The sequence below is a fragment of the Hordeum vulgare genome, chromosome 4H (assembly GCF_904849725.1).
Source record: "Hordeum vulgare subsp. vulgare chromosome 4H, MorexV3_pseudomolecules_assembly, whole genome shotgun sequence".
Classification (NCBI taxonomy): domain Eukaryota; kingdom Viridiplantae; phylum Streptophyta; class Magnoliopsida; order Poales; family Poaceae; genus Hordeum; species Hordeum vulgare.
Genome location: NC_058521.1, coordinates 465,531,118 through 465,545,801, shown reverse-complemented (window position 1 = coordinate 465,545,801; position 14,684 = coordinate 465,531,118). Strand labels below are relative to the sequence as shown.

General features: G+C 43.2%; 3 protein-coding genes and 1 non-coding gene across 4 annotated transcripts; 3 read left to right on the top strand and 1 right to left on the bottom strand.

Annotated features, from left to right (window-relative positions):
* The first annotated feature begins 672 nt into the window (after window positions 1-672).
* On the top strand, window positions 673-7,486 carry LOC123448980. Its single transcript, XM_045126040.1, has 5 exons — window positions 673-1,019; window positions 2,988-3,043; window positions 4,064-6,040; window positions 6,291-6,555; window positions 6,640-7,486. The coding sequence occupies exons 1-5, from the start codon at window positions 917-919 to the stop codon at window positions 7,272-7,274; spliced, it is 3,036 nt and encodes a 1,011-aa protein (XP_044981975.1). The 5' UTR covers window positions 673-916; the 3' UTR covers window positions 7,275-7,486.
* A 303-nt stretch (window positions 7,487-7,789) lies between these two features.
* Window positions 7,790-8,880, top strand: LOC123450620 (dirigent protein 25-like). Its single transcript, XM_045127777.1, has one exon. The coding sequence runs from the start codon at window positions 7,790-7,792 to the stop codon at window positions 8,759-8,761; it is 972 nt and encodes a 323-aa protein (XP_044983712.1). The 3' UTR covers window positions 8,762-8,880.
* Window positions 8,881-9,361: 481 nt separating this feature from the next.
* Window positions 9,362-12,318, bottom strand: LOC123446627 (UDP-glucuronic acid decarboxylase 1-like). Its single transcript, XM_045123200.1, has 7 exons — window positions 11,692-12,318; window positions 11,358-11,505; window positions 11,145-11,224; window positions 10,389-10,472; window positions 10,223-10,297; window positions 10,004-10,096; window positions 9,362-9,879 (listed from the first exon to the last, which is right to left on the bottom strand). Exons 1-7 carry the CDS (start codon window positions 12,232-12,234, stop codon window positions 9,688-9,690), a joined length of 1,215 nt encoding a protein of 404 aa, XP_044979135.1. The 5' UTR covers window positions 12,235-12,318; the 3' UTR covers window positions 9,362-9,687.
* A 163-nt stretch (window positions 12,319-12,481) lies between these two features.
* TRNAR-UCG lies at window positions 12,482-12,555 on the top strand. The gene has a single exon. It is a non-coding gene; the product is annotated as a tRNA-Arg (tRNA).
* Window positions 12,556-14,684: the final 2,129 nt, after the last annotated feature.

Below are 14,684 nucleotides of genomic sequence, written 5' to 3'. Positions count from 1 at the left end.
ACTATACCGCTTTGTAACTTAATGAAATATTCAAGATGGGCTTTTGCCGCCGTAGACCTTAAAATAAAGATATGAATGTATACATAGCTTCTAATTATTTTCTAGAATGAAGTTCAACACGTCCAGGTATCTAACAAAAATAAGTAAATAGCAACAAAATTATAAAATCGATAAAACCATATTATACTATATACCAAAGCAAAAAGGAAAAAAAAAAGGTTCAACCTATAAAACCGAAGATACGCCTAGAACGAATTTATAAATCTTAAAATGATGTAACGGCTCGGTTTTTTGAATGTGTTCATAAAAATAGGGTGTACGCATGTGCGTTTATAGAAACGGATGTGTGCGTGTGTATATGAACGCTTGCGTTTGTATTGTGTTAAAAAAACCCGAAGATAGGCAGGTATCGCGTAAAGGGAAGATACATATGATAATTAATACGGGCAAATATCGCGTAAAGGAGGAAGATATACGAGAGTTAATACGGGGCAAATATCTCAAAAGGGAGAAAATATGCAGAAATTAATTCCGGGAGGTAGACAGGGATAGAAGTGAAGTGACGTGAGGGGAGGAGGCGTGCGAGAGCAGTAACAGAAGCGGAAACTGAAACCGAAAGATACAAACAAGCGCCGGAACAGGTCGTGTGGTTAGGCTCCAGCTAGCCAGCAAGAGAACGGCGGCACGAAACAAAAACAAACACAGGGAGGCCCGTTGCGTTCCCCCCCCACTACCCTCCTCCCTCCCTCCCTCCATCCCTCCCACGCAGATCGATTCGCCGGCGTGGCTCCGGCGCTCCCTGCCTCCCCGCCCCGCCCCGCCCCGCCCCGCCCCTCGCGGTGGATGAGCGTCTGCCCCGTCGCCGCCGCCGCCGCCGCCGCACCGTCCGACTCCGGGCTCCAGGGCCGCGCCGGCCATGGCCAGCGTCGGGCGCAGCAGATCGAGGCGCAGAGGAGAGGGCGGCGGGCCGTTCGAGTGGGACGCGGCCCGTTCGGGGGAGTACTCCGCCGATCACCATGGTCCGTGCTCCCCTGGTTCAGTCTCCTTCCACTAGTAGTTTTCTTGTAATCGTTCCTCCGTTCTTCGTTTTTCTTCCTTCTTTCTGGGCGCGTGATGTTTTGGGCTTTTCTTTTTTTTTTTCTTTCGGAGACCATGCGACGGAGATCCCTTGCTCGATTTAGGTCAGGGCATCCCTTGTTTCATCCTTGACGGTGAAGGTTTTTGAGGGGGTTTTGGTTCTGTCTCGCGTGTTATCGCGTCGAGAGAGAGAGAGAGAGAGAGAGAGAGAGAGAGAGAGAGAGAGAGATTGGGGGTTGCTTTACTTCTCTCGTGCTTCCGTCCGCAGCTTTGGGCTTGCTTGCACATTTAGCATCATCCTAGTAGAAACTAAATAGGTTTTGCTTATATTTCGGAACTAAATTCCCTGTTTTTACCCACTTTTCCCCCCTTGTTTTATAAGTATTTCGCGGATTAATCATTACTGAAAATGACGTTTCTTTGGCCTTGCTCGTTGTCTAATCGGAAGAATTTATAAATAAGAGTAGGTTCCCATTAATTAATTCTCTTATGTTCTTAACAGAGATTAAAGCAATCAGTAAAATATTGTGCACTTTTCTTTTTTACACACATTCCTGCTGTTTTAAGCAAACGGACGGGGACATCATAACTTTCTCATGTACTTTAGGTCTTAGTCAAGCCTTTATTGGGGGAGAGAAGATTCCTGTTTCGAATTTCAAATGGCTGTAGCGGACAGATCTTTTCTTGCCTCCTTTCTTCTTCTTTAATTTGAAGTTACTCTGATGTTCCGTGGGAGTTCTAGCTTCTAGGACAAAAGCTAACCCAACCCCTAAACCAGGCGTGTGATAAATGTCCTTCACTGTTTTGGGATGAACTGTGGTAGACTGCATGGGCCCTAAAGATCGTACTGCACCCTAGAGGCATGTAGAGGAAATGCGAGATTTTGCCAACTTGACAATTCCCACAAGATCACGCAAAGGAACCTCACTTGCCCGTAATTTGCTGGACATTTATTGTAAGTAAAAGCATTAAATTATGCTCTTTTGTGTCCCCATGTCAGCAGGACGGACGCCGTGAAGGTTCATGGCCAAGTGGGCTTCTTATTCTAACCACTGGCCTTCTTATTCTAATCGCTAGGAGAATCTTTGTTTGAATTTGTCTGAGTCTGTACAAGAGCCGTGACTTATTCTGTGTTAGTTTCCCGATGCTGAATGAATTGACCGTTTGGTCTAAAAGAAGTATTAGTAAGGTTGGTACAAAACCAATCTGCCACTCTGCAATCAAAGTAAATATTGAGTGCCCCATAAGATGAAACACTCATTGTTACTTTTTTTAAGGCACTAATTGTTAGTAATACTTCATAGTACATAGTAGCTAATTAGCTATTCAGCACAGTTACAGGGTATGGAACCCCCAGGTTTTACCAGTAGACACTGAATCCTACATAGTCCAAACACAATCATTTAATTTAATTTGAAGCTAGTCAGAAAACTCCATGCTATGTTTCTAAATTGAGTTCCGTTCGACTCCCATCCCACATAGACATTTTTACTCAGGGTTCTACGATGATGTTTCTACACAAACAGGTCGTTGTGATTTTTCATTTTCTTGTAGTATCTTTTAAAATAAAACTGCATGAAGCTATTCGAAGAAATGGCATCATGGTAAAGCTCTTTGTACTTTTATTTTAAGAGCTATTGTTCTAGATATATTTTGCTTGCTATTCGAAGATATTTGCTTGTAATTTTGTGCTAGGTATATTTCCATCCTACTATGCCTGTTTCCCGGATCTAGCAAAACAGTGAACTGGAGCTGAAGACTCCTCTCTATGTGGCCGTTCTTTTTTACTTTTGCTCACAGGAAATTTAGTTTGGCATGAAGTTTCTCTTCTTTCCATGCTGTAATATCGTTTCTTCTGCCAAAAAAATCGGTATGCAAATTATTTACTGTCCCTTTTCTCTTTAAACCAGGGGCTGGGTCATCGAGGAAACAAGCAAGTAACTCTGGGGTACTCTCCCACACTCTGGTGAGTGACCCGTGTTTAGCTAAAGAGCTATATCACATGATACATATGTTCACAATTGTAGCCTAGAAAGCTTAAAACTTGCACACTTTCCTCTTTCGTGATACTAACCACTGTATAACCCTATGATATGAAACTAGAGAGCTTAAATTGGTTTACATGTGTTGCTCTAATATCAACAATTGATGCGTTCTCTGCAATATCAAGTTTACTTCACTAACACGCAAATCCGTAAAATAGTTGGCCATTAGCAGAATTATTCTGTTGTAGTAGTGACGGGCGCTATGGCTGCAAATGCACTCCTTATTTGCCTTAGCTTATAGCTAGCGATAGCTCTGCTATTCCATGTAGGTATACTTGTGACTAAATAGTATGGTAAGTTAGAAATTCAACTCTTCTAGCAAGCCAAGATACACATTTTATAACGTTTAACTGTGAGACCTACCAAGAGACTTCATCTTTCTCCTTTTAAATACCCCAACGTTCATATTTCTCAAGGATTAAGTGCGTGATTTTGTGAAAATTACCAAACCTATCATTTTATGATCCTTTCAACCTGTATTGGTATTTATTTTTATTCCAGTAGCAAAATGCTTGGGCGTTGCAATGCAAGGGATTGGTGGAGCAATCATTTAAATAACTGTTGCAATATAACAAAACATAACTTACATCCTCTACTTAATGGATGACAACTGTGATAGTTTCAAATGAATTAAGAGGTAATGTCAGTGAATGTGAACAGATTTCTACCAACTCAGATCTTTATTAGAGTAATGATAAAGATTAATATGCTTACCTTATGTGACTTATCTTGGGTGCATATTTTGTACCTTTTCTATTTTTATATTAAAGCATGGTAAGGAATAGCTTGCCATAACTTTCTATAATTCTTATTTCGTATATCACTGCAAAAGAAGTGGTTTAACTCCTTAGAAATCCACTATAATTTTATAGTCATCCTCTGCTATCAAACTTTTTTGCCCCAGTTATTTGATTGTTTAACTAATGGATTGGTATTTTCAGTTTGACGAGGAAATCAGGAAAAGTAAACCAAGACAGTCCAGCTGTGTACCGATGAAAAAGCTAATAGACGAAGAGTTTTCAAAAGATGTCAATGCTAGGCATACTTCACCAGGTGCTGTAGGAAGGCTAATGGGTCTTGATTCACTCCCTACCTCGTCTGGGACCCATAGCCAGCACAGAAGTAGGAGAAATCATGCACACAGGACGCCATCTTTTATTTCTCATGATAGATATGTTCCACAGAGGAGAAAGAATGATGAGATGCCAGAGGTCAAAGATGTTTTTGAGGTTATGGATGTGATGGGAGTAAAGGCACACCGAAGCCCAAGAGGTAGAAATGGAAATGCAACTTCCATATTTGATGCAACTGAGAAGGCTAATCTAGATTTCATAAGGCACAAATTTATGGATGCAAAACGTCTTTCCACAAATGAATCCCTTCAGATGTCAGAAGAGTTGAATGAGACACTTGATGCGTTGGTATCTAATAAGGATCTTCTTTTGGAATTTCTTGAAAAACGCGATCTGGATTCTGCTTCATCTAATGCAAACTGCATTACAATATTGAAGCCATCTAAAAGAAATCAATTTATTGATGCAGACAATATCTATTCACAAGATAATGGTACAGAAAGTTTTTTCCACAAGCAAAATGAAGTGAAACACTCCATGAGGAAACCACATACTAAGTTATCTAGTCAATCCCCAAGAGAAGACTCTGGTTTATTGAGGCAGAAACTATCAAGGTCAAGTCATCAGGAAATCAGTGATAAACGAGCTTGTCCCACACGGATTGTTGTCCTGAAGCCAAGCTTTGAGAAAGCTCAGGGCCTTGAAGGATCCTTCGGCCTACCACATGAAATCCCTTATTCTGATTACAGAAGGCACACAGCATGCCAGTGTGCTGGCATGTGGAGTCCATATACTGATGAGGCCAGTCAAGTATCCCCTGGCGATCCTGAAACATCAGGCCATATAAAAAAGGGATCTAGAGAAATTGCTAGAGAGGTTGGGAAACAAATGAGAGCTGCTAGGGGCCATGTTGTCCAACAAGACACCAGCACAATTTTGTCAGATGAAAGCTCACAGATTGTGTCATCTCTTGCTAAGCTCAAGAATTCGGAGAGAGTCCATAGGTCTTTTGAATTATGTGACGGTTGGGCTTCTCCCAGCTTCAACACTTCGCCAGCACATTCAAATGACACGTCAGTCATAAATGAAGCAAAGAAACAGCTCTCTAGCAGATGGAAGATAGCCCATCAATTTCAGCATCAAGAACCTGAGAATAATGGCTTTGGCATGCTTGGAGAGATGTTTGTTCTCTCTGACGAGGAAACATCAAAAGTTGCTACCCAAACAACCACATACCAGAAATGTCCAAAGGGAGAACTGCAGAGAAACAGAGTGCCAGTCTCGTGTAGCAATCCTCTTGGCATCAGCAGCAAGGATGGTTGGAGAGGTGGAGCTCCAAACAATTCAGCAAGGGCTAAATCTCTTCCATCATTCTCTAACCATGGAGTTCAAAAGTTGAGCAACAGAAAAAGAACTGGTAGGCAAAATGAGTTTTCTATGCTTAAAGATGTTCTCAAAATAGGACCCCATGATTCTGAATACGCATGTCATAGTAGACAAAGAAAATCCCTGGCTAGAGGTTTACCTTCTCGTGCTGATGAAGGTGATCAAGTGTCCCCAGATGATGAGGGAAGAACGATGATTGACCGTGAGATACATGTGAGTTCTATGGAAGCACCAGACGTAACTGACATGCCAGATTCATCTGAAAAGACACTTGCACATACCGTGAATTCTGGCCATGAAATAGATGGAGTGTGTCATCTGGATACCAGTTCTGCAGTTTTTGAACAGAATAAAGAACCACTTTCTCCTGCTAAACTAAATCAGCACATGCATCAACAGCCATCGACAGCATTCGATTTCCGCCTTCATGTTCCTAATTTTGACAATCTGCTGGCTCAGGTATATCGCATGTATACCGTCTAATTTTAGCTTATTATGCAGTTTTTTTTTCTTGGATCCTTAATAAATTCCTGTGGATATACATTAATTTGTATGGTTTTGTAATACACATCCATCCCATTTTATTTTATTTTATTTTATTTTCCTCTTGTTTCCCTCAACCAGGTCTTTCAGCTCTTTGATAATTCTGGAAGCTCACTTGATTTATCGATTGCCATGTTTACCAACCTCTGATTGTATTCTATTGCAGGCTGAGGGGATTGAAAATCATGTTGATGATGTTTACTCAGCTCTGTTTAATCCACCAACAGAAACAGAATCTCCTGTGGGGATTGACCACCATGATGGTGCTGACAATGACAATCAAGCTTCGTGGATTCACCCGACAGGATCAGAATCTCCGGTGAGCTCCAACAATGATGAGCAGCCAAGTCCAGTGTCTGTTCTTGAATCTTCCTTGGATGCTGAAGAAATTTACTCAGGAGATTTTGAGAAAATTAGTGCAGATCTTCAAGGCAAGTGGCCGAGTTATTCTTTGCCCATTCACCTTCCCTTCAAATTCTCGGCTCTTTAGTTTTTGACTTTCTGTAATATTACAGGGCTGCGAATGCAACTTCAGCTTCTCAAGACGGAAACCACAGACGATGGAGACGAGGACAATGATCATCTTAAAACGAGCGATGACGAGGTTGCCTCAACAGATGAGCCACTTGCTGAAATGGAGATAGCCAATGCTTTCATGGATGAAGAAGAACGGGATTTCTCCTATGTGCTTGATATGCTCACCCTATTGGGCATTGATGGCGCTTTCCAGGACGGGCTGCTCGACGTGCGCTGCTTTTCGGAATATCCCGCCGGCCCTGATATATACGATATACTTGAGAACAAGTACAGCAGTCTGATTCTATGGCCGGCATCCGAGAGGATGCTCCTGTTTGAGCTTACAAACACCGTCATTGCAGATCTCATCGCCTCTCTGGTGCATCATGGGTCAAAGGGGTTGCTGCGAAGGTTCTCGTCCAGGTGGGATCAGGACGGGTTCGTCGTCGATGTGTGGCAGAGGGTGTTCGAGTTACGGCAAGAGACGGACGGTTACCAGGGCGACCCGCTGATGATGGACTTCGAGCGGCAAGGTTCGGAAGATAGCATCGATCTTGTCGGGGGCGAGATGGAGAGGATGTTGCTCAAAGATCTCGTGGAGGAAACCATTGCTGAGTTCCTGGGGACAAGATGATCCGGTGTCGCTTTTGTGGCTCCCATGGTTTGCAGCAATCGCCATTTGAGCAGCCGAGATGGCAGTAGGTTTGTTGTGGCGGATCATCATACATTACAAATGAAGGAAGGGAACTATTAATTGTAATAACTGTGGCCTAGGGTTCCCCTCCCAACTGGAGAAAACCAGTGGATTTTCGTCGGCGGAGTATAAATGTGAAATTTTGGTATGAACTGAGAGGCATTATGCATTAGCCTTGTTTGGTATGTTTTGAATGTGCGTTGGTACATGAAATGATGGCTGGGGGTGGGGGCATGTATCATCCCACTCCCCAACTGTTCCTCGTTTCTCCGACAAGCTTTTGAATACATTGGACGCCATCTTATGCAACCACGGCAATACCACAAGCGGTTCAGGTACGGAGCAACAACTCCACTCCACCCGTGTCGCGGCCTGCACCTGCAACATCGATGATCAGTGCGTTTGATCTGCACACCCACAAACCCTGTATAAATCTGGCTAACATGCACGCAACGATGCACACCAGCACGCAGTCCATCGGAGAGTGTGGCCGCCCTCCCAACAGAGTCCTCCGTGCACGCACGAAGATGGCCAAGGCGGCGCTCTACATCTACATGATGGCCGCGCTTGCTCTGACGAGCTGCGCATTCGCCGGCCGCGTCCTCAACGAGCATCCCGCGCCGCCTCCGGCAGAGGCTCCTCCGCCGGTCGATCCACTGCCGGGGCCGACCGAGCCACCTGTCGACCCGGTGGTAGTGCCGGTGCCCGCGCCCGCGACCGCGGCGGTGATGCCTTTGCCATCCGCATCCGGTGCCGCGGGCGCCGCAGGAGTAGCTCCGGCCGCGGGTGCTGGTGCAACGGCCAACGTAGGAGCCGGTGTGGCTGCAGGCGCCGGCGACAGCCCGCTGACGTTCTTCATGCACGACATCCTCGGGGCCTCGTCGTCGCAGCCGTCGGCGCTCATGGTGACCGGGGTTGTGGCGAGCGCCGGCGGCCTGGCCAGCGGCAACAGCGTCGTCCCACACGACAGCCTCGTCCAGAGCAATGGCAACGCGGCCAACGGCGGCTACAAGAACACCATCCCCTCCGTCAACGCTGGTGGCGGCCTGCCGTCGGCCACCACACCCCGGAACCTCCTCTTCAGCATGACCGCCGTCGTGGACGAGGAGCTCGCCGGGGGCCACGACCTCGGCGCCGCGGCCGTCGGCAGGGCGCAGGGGTTCTACGTAGCGAGCTCGCAGGACGGGAGCAGCAAGACGGTCGTGCTGACGGCCATGTTCGGCGGCGAAGTGCACGGCGACACGCTCAGCTTCTTCGGGGTGCACCGGATGGCGGCTTCGGAGTCCCGCATCGCCGTCATCGGCGGCACGGGGAAGTACGAGAACGCCAAGGGCTTCGCCGCCATCCGCACGCTGCACCCCGGCGACCAGCACGCCACCGACGACGGCGTCGAGGGCCTCCTCCAGTTCGACATTCACCTCTCCTGAGCTGCTGCCCTGACTAATAGTGCAACTATATTCCAAGTGTTGGAGCTTCCAGGTTATATGGTGCTCTGCCGTCTCTCTGAACATTTGTAATCTTGAATTACGACAGCTTTTGCATTTTACTACCATAATAATTTACGTGATGTACTCCCTTCGTTCCTAAATATAAATCTTTATAGAGATTCTACTACTAGACTACATACGGATGTATATAGACATACTTTAGAGTGTAGATTCATTCTGCTCCGTATATAGACTCCTAGTGAAATTTCATAAAAGACTTATATTTAGGAACGGAGGGAGTAATATATTCCCTCCGTTCCTAAATATAAGACCTTTTAGAGTTTGCACTATGAACTACATACAGATGTACATAGACATATTTTAAAGTATAGATTCACTCATTTTGCTCCGTATGTAGTCTTCTAGTGGAATCTCTAAAAGGTCTTACATTTTGAAACGGAGGGAGTAGTTGTTTTCCTCATATCTGCATAATTTGTGAAAAAAAACTAGGTACCTTTATGATATCCTGAGTCACATGAAATGAAATCCTAAAAAATTGTGTCAGGATGAGTCACAGAACACAGATCACACCAAGCAAAGTACGCACCTATTTTCTGCCCTACAGTATATCATGAAATCCTATAAACACAAACCGGATGAGTTGCAGAATATCACTCAGAGCAAAAGAAAAGGCGAGGCTATATTTATGTGTAAAATTCCTAGTACTCTTCTCTCAAAGGCTAGGTTTTGACATGATCAATGAAACTAAAACCAACTAACACATGTCACTAAGGAGTTGCCTGGAAGATGAATCTTGGGTAAGCTATCTGTGATCTATACGCCCGCAGCCGAGCTTGCCAAGGCACTAAAAAATGCTCCGTGAACGTGAAGTATAATACAGATTCGACTTTGGTAACTCCTGCCCCTCATTTCTCATCCAAGATGCGTTTCTGGAAGTCCGAAACCATACGGGGCAGGCCTTGCTTCAGCGAGACTTTTGGCTCCCAATTGAGAAGAGATTTGGCCTTTGAGATGTCAGGTTTTCTCATGTGTGGATCATCGGCGGTGTTGGGTTTAAATTCAACACGGGCACTTGGGTCAATTGTCTCTTTCACTACCTGTGGAATATAGTGCGGAAACGTTATTCCTTTTAGGTAAAATAATAATAATGATAATGATAATAATCCACTTTATGTTCAAACAAGAACTGGAGGTCAGTCAGTTTCAGTATCAAGGTCAGACCTGAGCAAGCTCCAACATGGTAAACTCCCCAGGGTTTCCCAAGTTGAAAGGTCCAATGTACTTATTTTCCATCAGAGTTATCAACCCATCAACCTACACATTAACAGATGGTTAAAGATTTTAAGATTCGAATGCATAAGGCATCGATGCAGTTTTGAACAACAAAACACAAGTTGCTGCTTCCACATTTAGTCAAGGAAAAATGAACAAGTCAAGTACCAAATCTGAAACATATTGAAAGCTTCTTGTTTGCTTTCCATCACCATAAACCGTCATTGGTTGTTTTCGCAAAGTCTGGAAATGAGGGACAATGGATATTGAGTAATGCAGATTTTCTATGGTAATCCTCCTTTTGTAAGAACAAGAGCTATGAATTAAGACAAACCTGTGCAACAAAGTTGCTAACAACCCGGCCATCATCTAAACACATACGAGGGCCGTACGTGTTGAATATGCGAGCAATTCTAACCTGAAGGAAACAGTTCCCTTGTCAATTTGATCTTTAAGAAATGTAAGACTGTAATACAACACAGATAAAGCAGCTCATAAGCAGAATCTTGCCAAATGCACTGTCCCTCTTTGATTCACTCTGTCGAGTTAAAAATATGTAAGCAATACCTTGAATATCCATTTAAGAAACTCAAGAGAAGACCTTTTACTCAAACTCAAGAACAGTTAATTTTACACTCATTACTGTGTGTATTTACTTCAAAGCAGCTACATGTAATGAGTTCCCATACATCACAAAGGTACTTTTTTCTGGCAAAAGATATCATCTAAGACGAACACATGGCACAATCTGTCTTGCTCATGATTGCCCAAAATGCAGTACATATAAACACACATACACAAGGACAGCATGAAGCACATGGGTCCAATATTTGGCATTTGGGCCCTCTCAAGTTCACTTACTCGAAAAGGAAATTACTGAAACATTACCTACAAATACCATCTCAGATACATAATGATTTCTGCCCGGTTTTATTGCAACATCTTACCAGATCATATAACAAGTTTTGAGCCATACACAATTAATATATGTTGAGGGGCCCTGTGCAATTAATTCTAGGCAACACATGACATTGCCAACAAGGAAGTCTATAGTTTGACTGAGACCACGATTCAGCAACCGCAGCTTTACCTCAACACCAGCACCACGATGGTAATCCATGGTCAGAGTTTCTGCTGTTCTCTTTCCCTCGTCGTAACAACTCCTTACACCTGCACATTGGCAAAAATGACACATATCAAAATGGAGTGGGCAGACAGAAATGGGCAGTGGTTGAAATATACTACTATTGGGCTTGTTGCATATGACAAATGTTTTCTCCTTTTCAAGATAAAATTAGCACACCTATAGGATTGACATGGCCCCAGTAACTCTCCTTTTGAGGATGCTCTAGAGGATCACCGTACACCTCACTGGTGCTGGTGAGCAAGAACCGGGCACCGACCCTCTTCGCCAGTCCCAGCATGTTCAACGTCCCCATCACATTGGTCTTGTGCAGTATCAGTTAAGGAACCTATTAGGAACAGTATCGAAACAAAAACTACAGAGAACTCTAGGTTTTTTCGGCAATGCAGGCACAACACTTCAATTTTCCCAGGCCATTGTTGACCTACTAGTATTTAAGCAATCCTTTCTACATAAAAGCAAACGAATACAGTGGAGAGGGAAAAAAGGATATGATGGTCTTGATTGGGTTGAATTTGTAGTGGACGGGGGAGGCGGGGCAGGCGAGGTGGTAGATCTGGTCGACCTCGAGGAGGATGGGCTCGACGACATCGTGGCGGATGAGCTCGAAGCGAGGGTTGGCGAGGTGGTGCGCGACGTTTTCCTTGCGGCCCGTGAAGAAGTTGTCGACGACGATGACGCTGTCCCCGCGGGCGAGGAGCTTGTCGACGAGGTGGCTGCCGACGAAGCCGGCGCCCCCGGTGACCACGACCCGCAGGGCCTTTTTGCGGACGCCGACGGGGAGGCGGCGCGGCGACGCGTTGGCGGAGGTGACGGAAGTGACGGTGGCGACGTGGGCGGAGGAGGAGAGAGAGATGGGGTGCGGGGCGAGGGCGGGGTAGAGGAGGAAGAAGGAGGAGGCGAGGAGGAAGCCGAGGAGGACGAAGAGGAGGCGGTGCTCGCGGAGGAGGTAGGACGCGAGGGAGCGGGAGAGGGAGGAGCGGTGGTGCGGCCGGTGCTGCTTGCTGAGGCTGGGCTGCCGGTGGAGCTGCTTCATGGTCAGACGGCGGCGGCGGCGGATCCGCTCGCCGGCGGGCGCGGAGGGAGTAGGCGAGAGTGAGGGGGGCGGACTGAGGAGGCGGCACGTGTGATGTGGGCGTGGAACGCCGTGGTGGCCTGCTCCCCGCAGATGCCGCACGTGCGTGGAAACCTTCTTTGCCCTTTCTCCTGTGCAGTTTACCAACTCGTCTGGATTCATTAGAGGGCGCGTATTAATAACGTATAGTGATGTAAATGTCAACTAGGACCGCATAGCGCAGTGGATTAGCGCGTCTGACTTCGGATCAGAAGGTCGTGGGTTCGACTCCCACTGTGGTCGCTACTCTTTTATCTATGTACGTTACTTTTGAAATAATTTGCACCGTGCCATCACATATAGCTTGAAAATAGATTTCCAGACAACGTGCAAACTACATACATGTATATTGTCACAAAGACTTAGAAGCATTAATGTTTAACTACATACATTAGATCTTTCGTGAACAATTTTACAAATATGTGAACAATTTTAAAATATTAAAATATGTGAACAATTTTAAAATTGAGAACATTTCTTACAATTTACAAACATTTAGTAAAAATCGTGAATATTTTTTATATTTTGAACGGGTTTAAATATTTTCTTTCGAATTGGCGACCAATTCAAAAAAGACGAACATAATTTTTGATGTTGGAGGATTTTATTTTAAATTCACAAACATTTTTTTGAAACGCATGAAGTTTTTCTGAATAAACAAACATTTTTATAAATCAGTAATATATTTATTAAATTTATGGACATTGTTTTGGAATTTGCAAAAAAAAAAAAATCCGGCGCTTTTTTGAACCCTATTTTTAATTCAAAATAAAAATTCGTCAGCATTTTGATTCAAAATTCATATTTTTGAATATGCAAAAGTTTTTGTATTTCTAAATTATTTAAATTATAAATAAACAAAAATGGAAAGGAAAATTTTAAATAAAAAAAGAAACTATCAAAACAGGCATTAGCTATTTTTAAAATTTTAGGACATTTTTTTAATGCATTAACATATTTTGAATTAGAAATTATTTTGTTAAATGCCTTTAATAATTTTTAATACATGGAATTGTATTTGAGATCATGGACTTTTCTTATGGTACAAACATTTTTCTAAAATTGCAAACATTTTATTGTATATGCGAGCATTTTTCACAAAACTCCGAGCAGTTTTTAAAGTCACAAACATTTTAATTTTTTTAATATGTTGATTTATAATGTTCAGTTTATTAAAATATTAAAGATTATTTGAAGTTCTAAATTATTTAAAATAAAAAATAAAATGGAACTGAAAATAAATAAATAAACAGAACTAAAAGCAGGCGCGTGTGCACGGGTCGGCCCATATGGTGTGCTGGAAATTCTCCCACCATGCAGAGCGTAATATAGGAGTTTTTTACATGGGCCGGCCCAGTCCAAAAAATTTCGCTTTGTGAAACGTTTTTAATTACTTACCGGTGGCATGGTGGGTAATTTATGCAAACTTTAGGGGTAATTTTCAAGACGAACGACCAGAAACCGTATTTGCTTTATTATTAGGGAGAGATTTTATAAATCTTTCTCTCTCTTTTTATGTGATTTGTTCTTTTTTGAAATCTTTCTTTGAAGTAGTTGGAAATAGTTTGCATCACGTTACCACATATAGCTTGAAATATATTTCTAAATAACGTGCAAACTATCTCGAACTAATCTGTATCACACAAACATACCTAGTAACTCAAAACATAGTTTGGTTGGTTGGGTTTCACTACTTTTTTGTATGTTATTTTTAAAATCTTTCTCTCTCCTTTTATGTGATTTTTTAAAAATCTTTTTCCGAAGCAGCTAAAATAATTTGCACCAGGCCATCACATATAGCTCGAATATATATTTGAAATCTTTCATTCAAACTAGTAACTCAAAACGTAGTTTGGTTGGTTGGATTTCGCTACAAATTGAACTCAGTTCTTTTTTTGCATGGCAGATCGAATGTCCAAGATGGCAAATTGCGTTGTCATGATGATGACAATTTCCTTTAGCAAGGGTTGTCGTGTTTTTTATTTCCAGGAAAATATAATTGGTCATTAAAAGTTTGATTTGTCATCGTGGTCGCTACTTTTTCTTTGTCGTTATTTTTGAAATCTTTTCCTCCCTTTTTTGAGATATTTTTTTCTTCTAAAATCTTTAGTTGAAGCAGTTGGCAATAATTTGCACCATGACACCGCATATAGCTTGAAGATATACTCACACACAACATGCAAACTATCTAGAACTAATCCCAATCACATGAACACGCCTAGTAACTCAAAATGTAGTTTAGTTGGTTGGATTTCGCTACAAATTGAATTCGGATTTTCTAGCATGGCAGATCGAATGTCCAAGATGGCAAATTACGTTGTCATGATGATGACAACTTCATTTAGCAAGGATTATCATGTTTGTTTTTTCCA

What these genes read in the sequence shown, in the direction of transcription:
- LOC123448980 (XM_045126040.1), top strand. Translation starts at nt 917, where the DNA reads ATGGCCAGCGTCGGGCGCAGCAGATCGAGGCGCAGAGGAGAGGGCGGC. An exon ending in GTACTCCGCCGATCACCATG is followed by an intron (nt 1,020 to 2,987) that starts GTCCGTGCTCCC and finishes TCTTTAAACCAG; the next exon opens with GGGCTGGGTCATCGAGGAAA. An exon ending in AATTAGTGCAGATCTTCAAG is followed by an intron (nt 6,556 to 6,639) that starts GCAAGTGGCCGA and finishes GTAATATTACAG; the next exon opens with GGCTGCGAATGCAACTTCAG.
- LOC123450620 (XM_045127777.1), top strand. Translation starts at nt 7,790, where the DNA reads ATGCACACCAGCACGCAGTCCATCGGAGAGTGTGGCCGCCCTCCCAAC.
- LOC123446627 (XM_045123200.1), bottom strand. Translation starts at nt 12,234, where the DNA reads ATGAAGCAGCTCCACCGGCAGCCCAGCCTCAGCAAGCAGCACCGGCCG. An exon ending in TTCAATATGTTTCAGATTTG is followed by an intron (nt 10,097 to 10,222) that starts GTACTTGACTTG and finishes GTTAATGTGTAG; the next exon opens with GTTGATGGGTTGATAACTCT. An exon ending in CCATGTTGGAGCTTGCTCAG is followed by an intron (nt 9,880 to 10,003) that starts GTCTGACCTTGA and finishes TATATTCCACAG; the next exon opens with GTAGTGAAAGAGACAATTGA.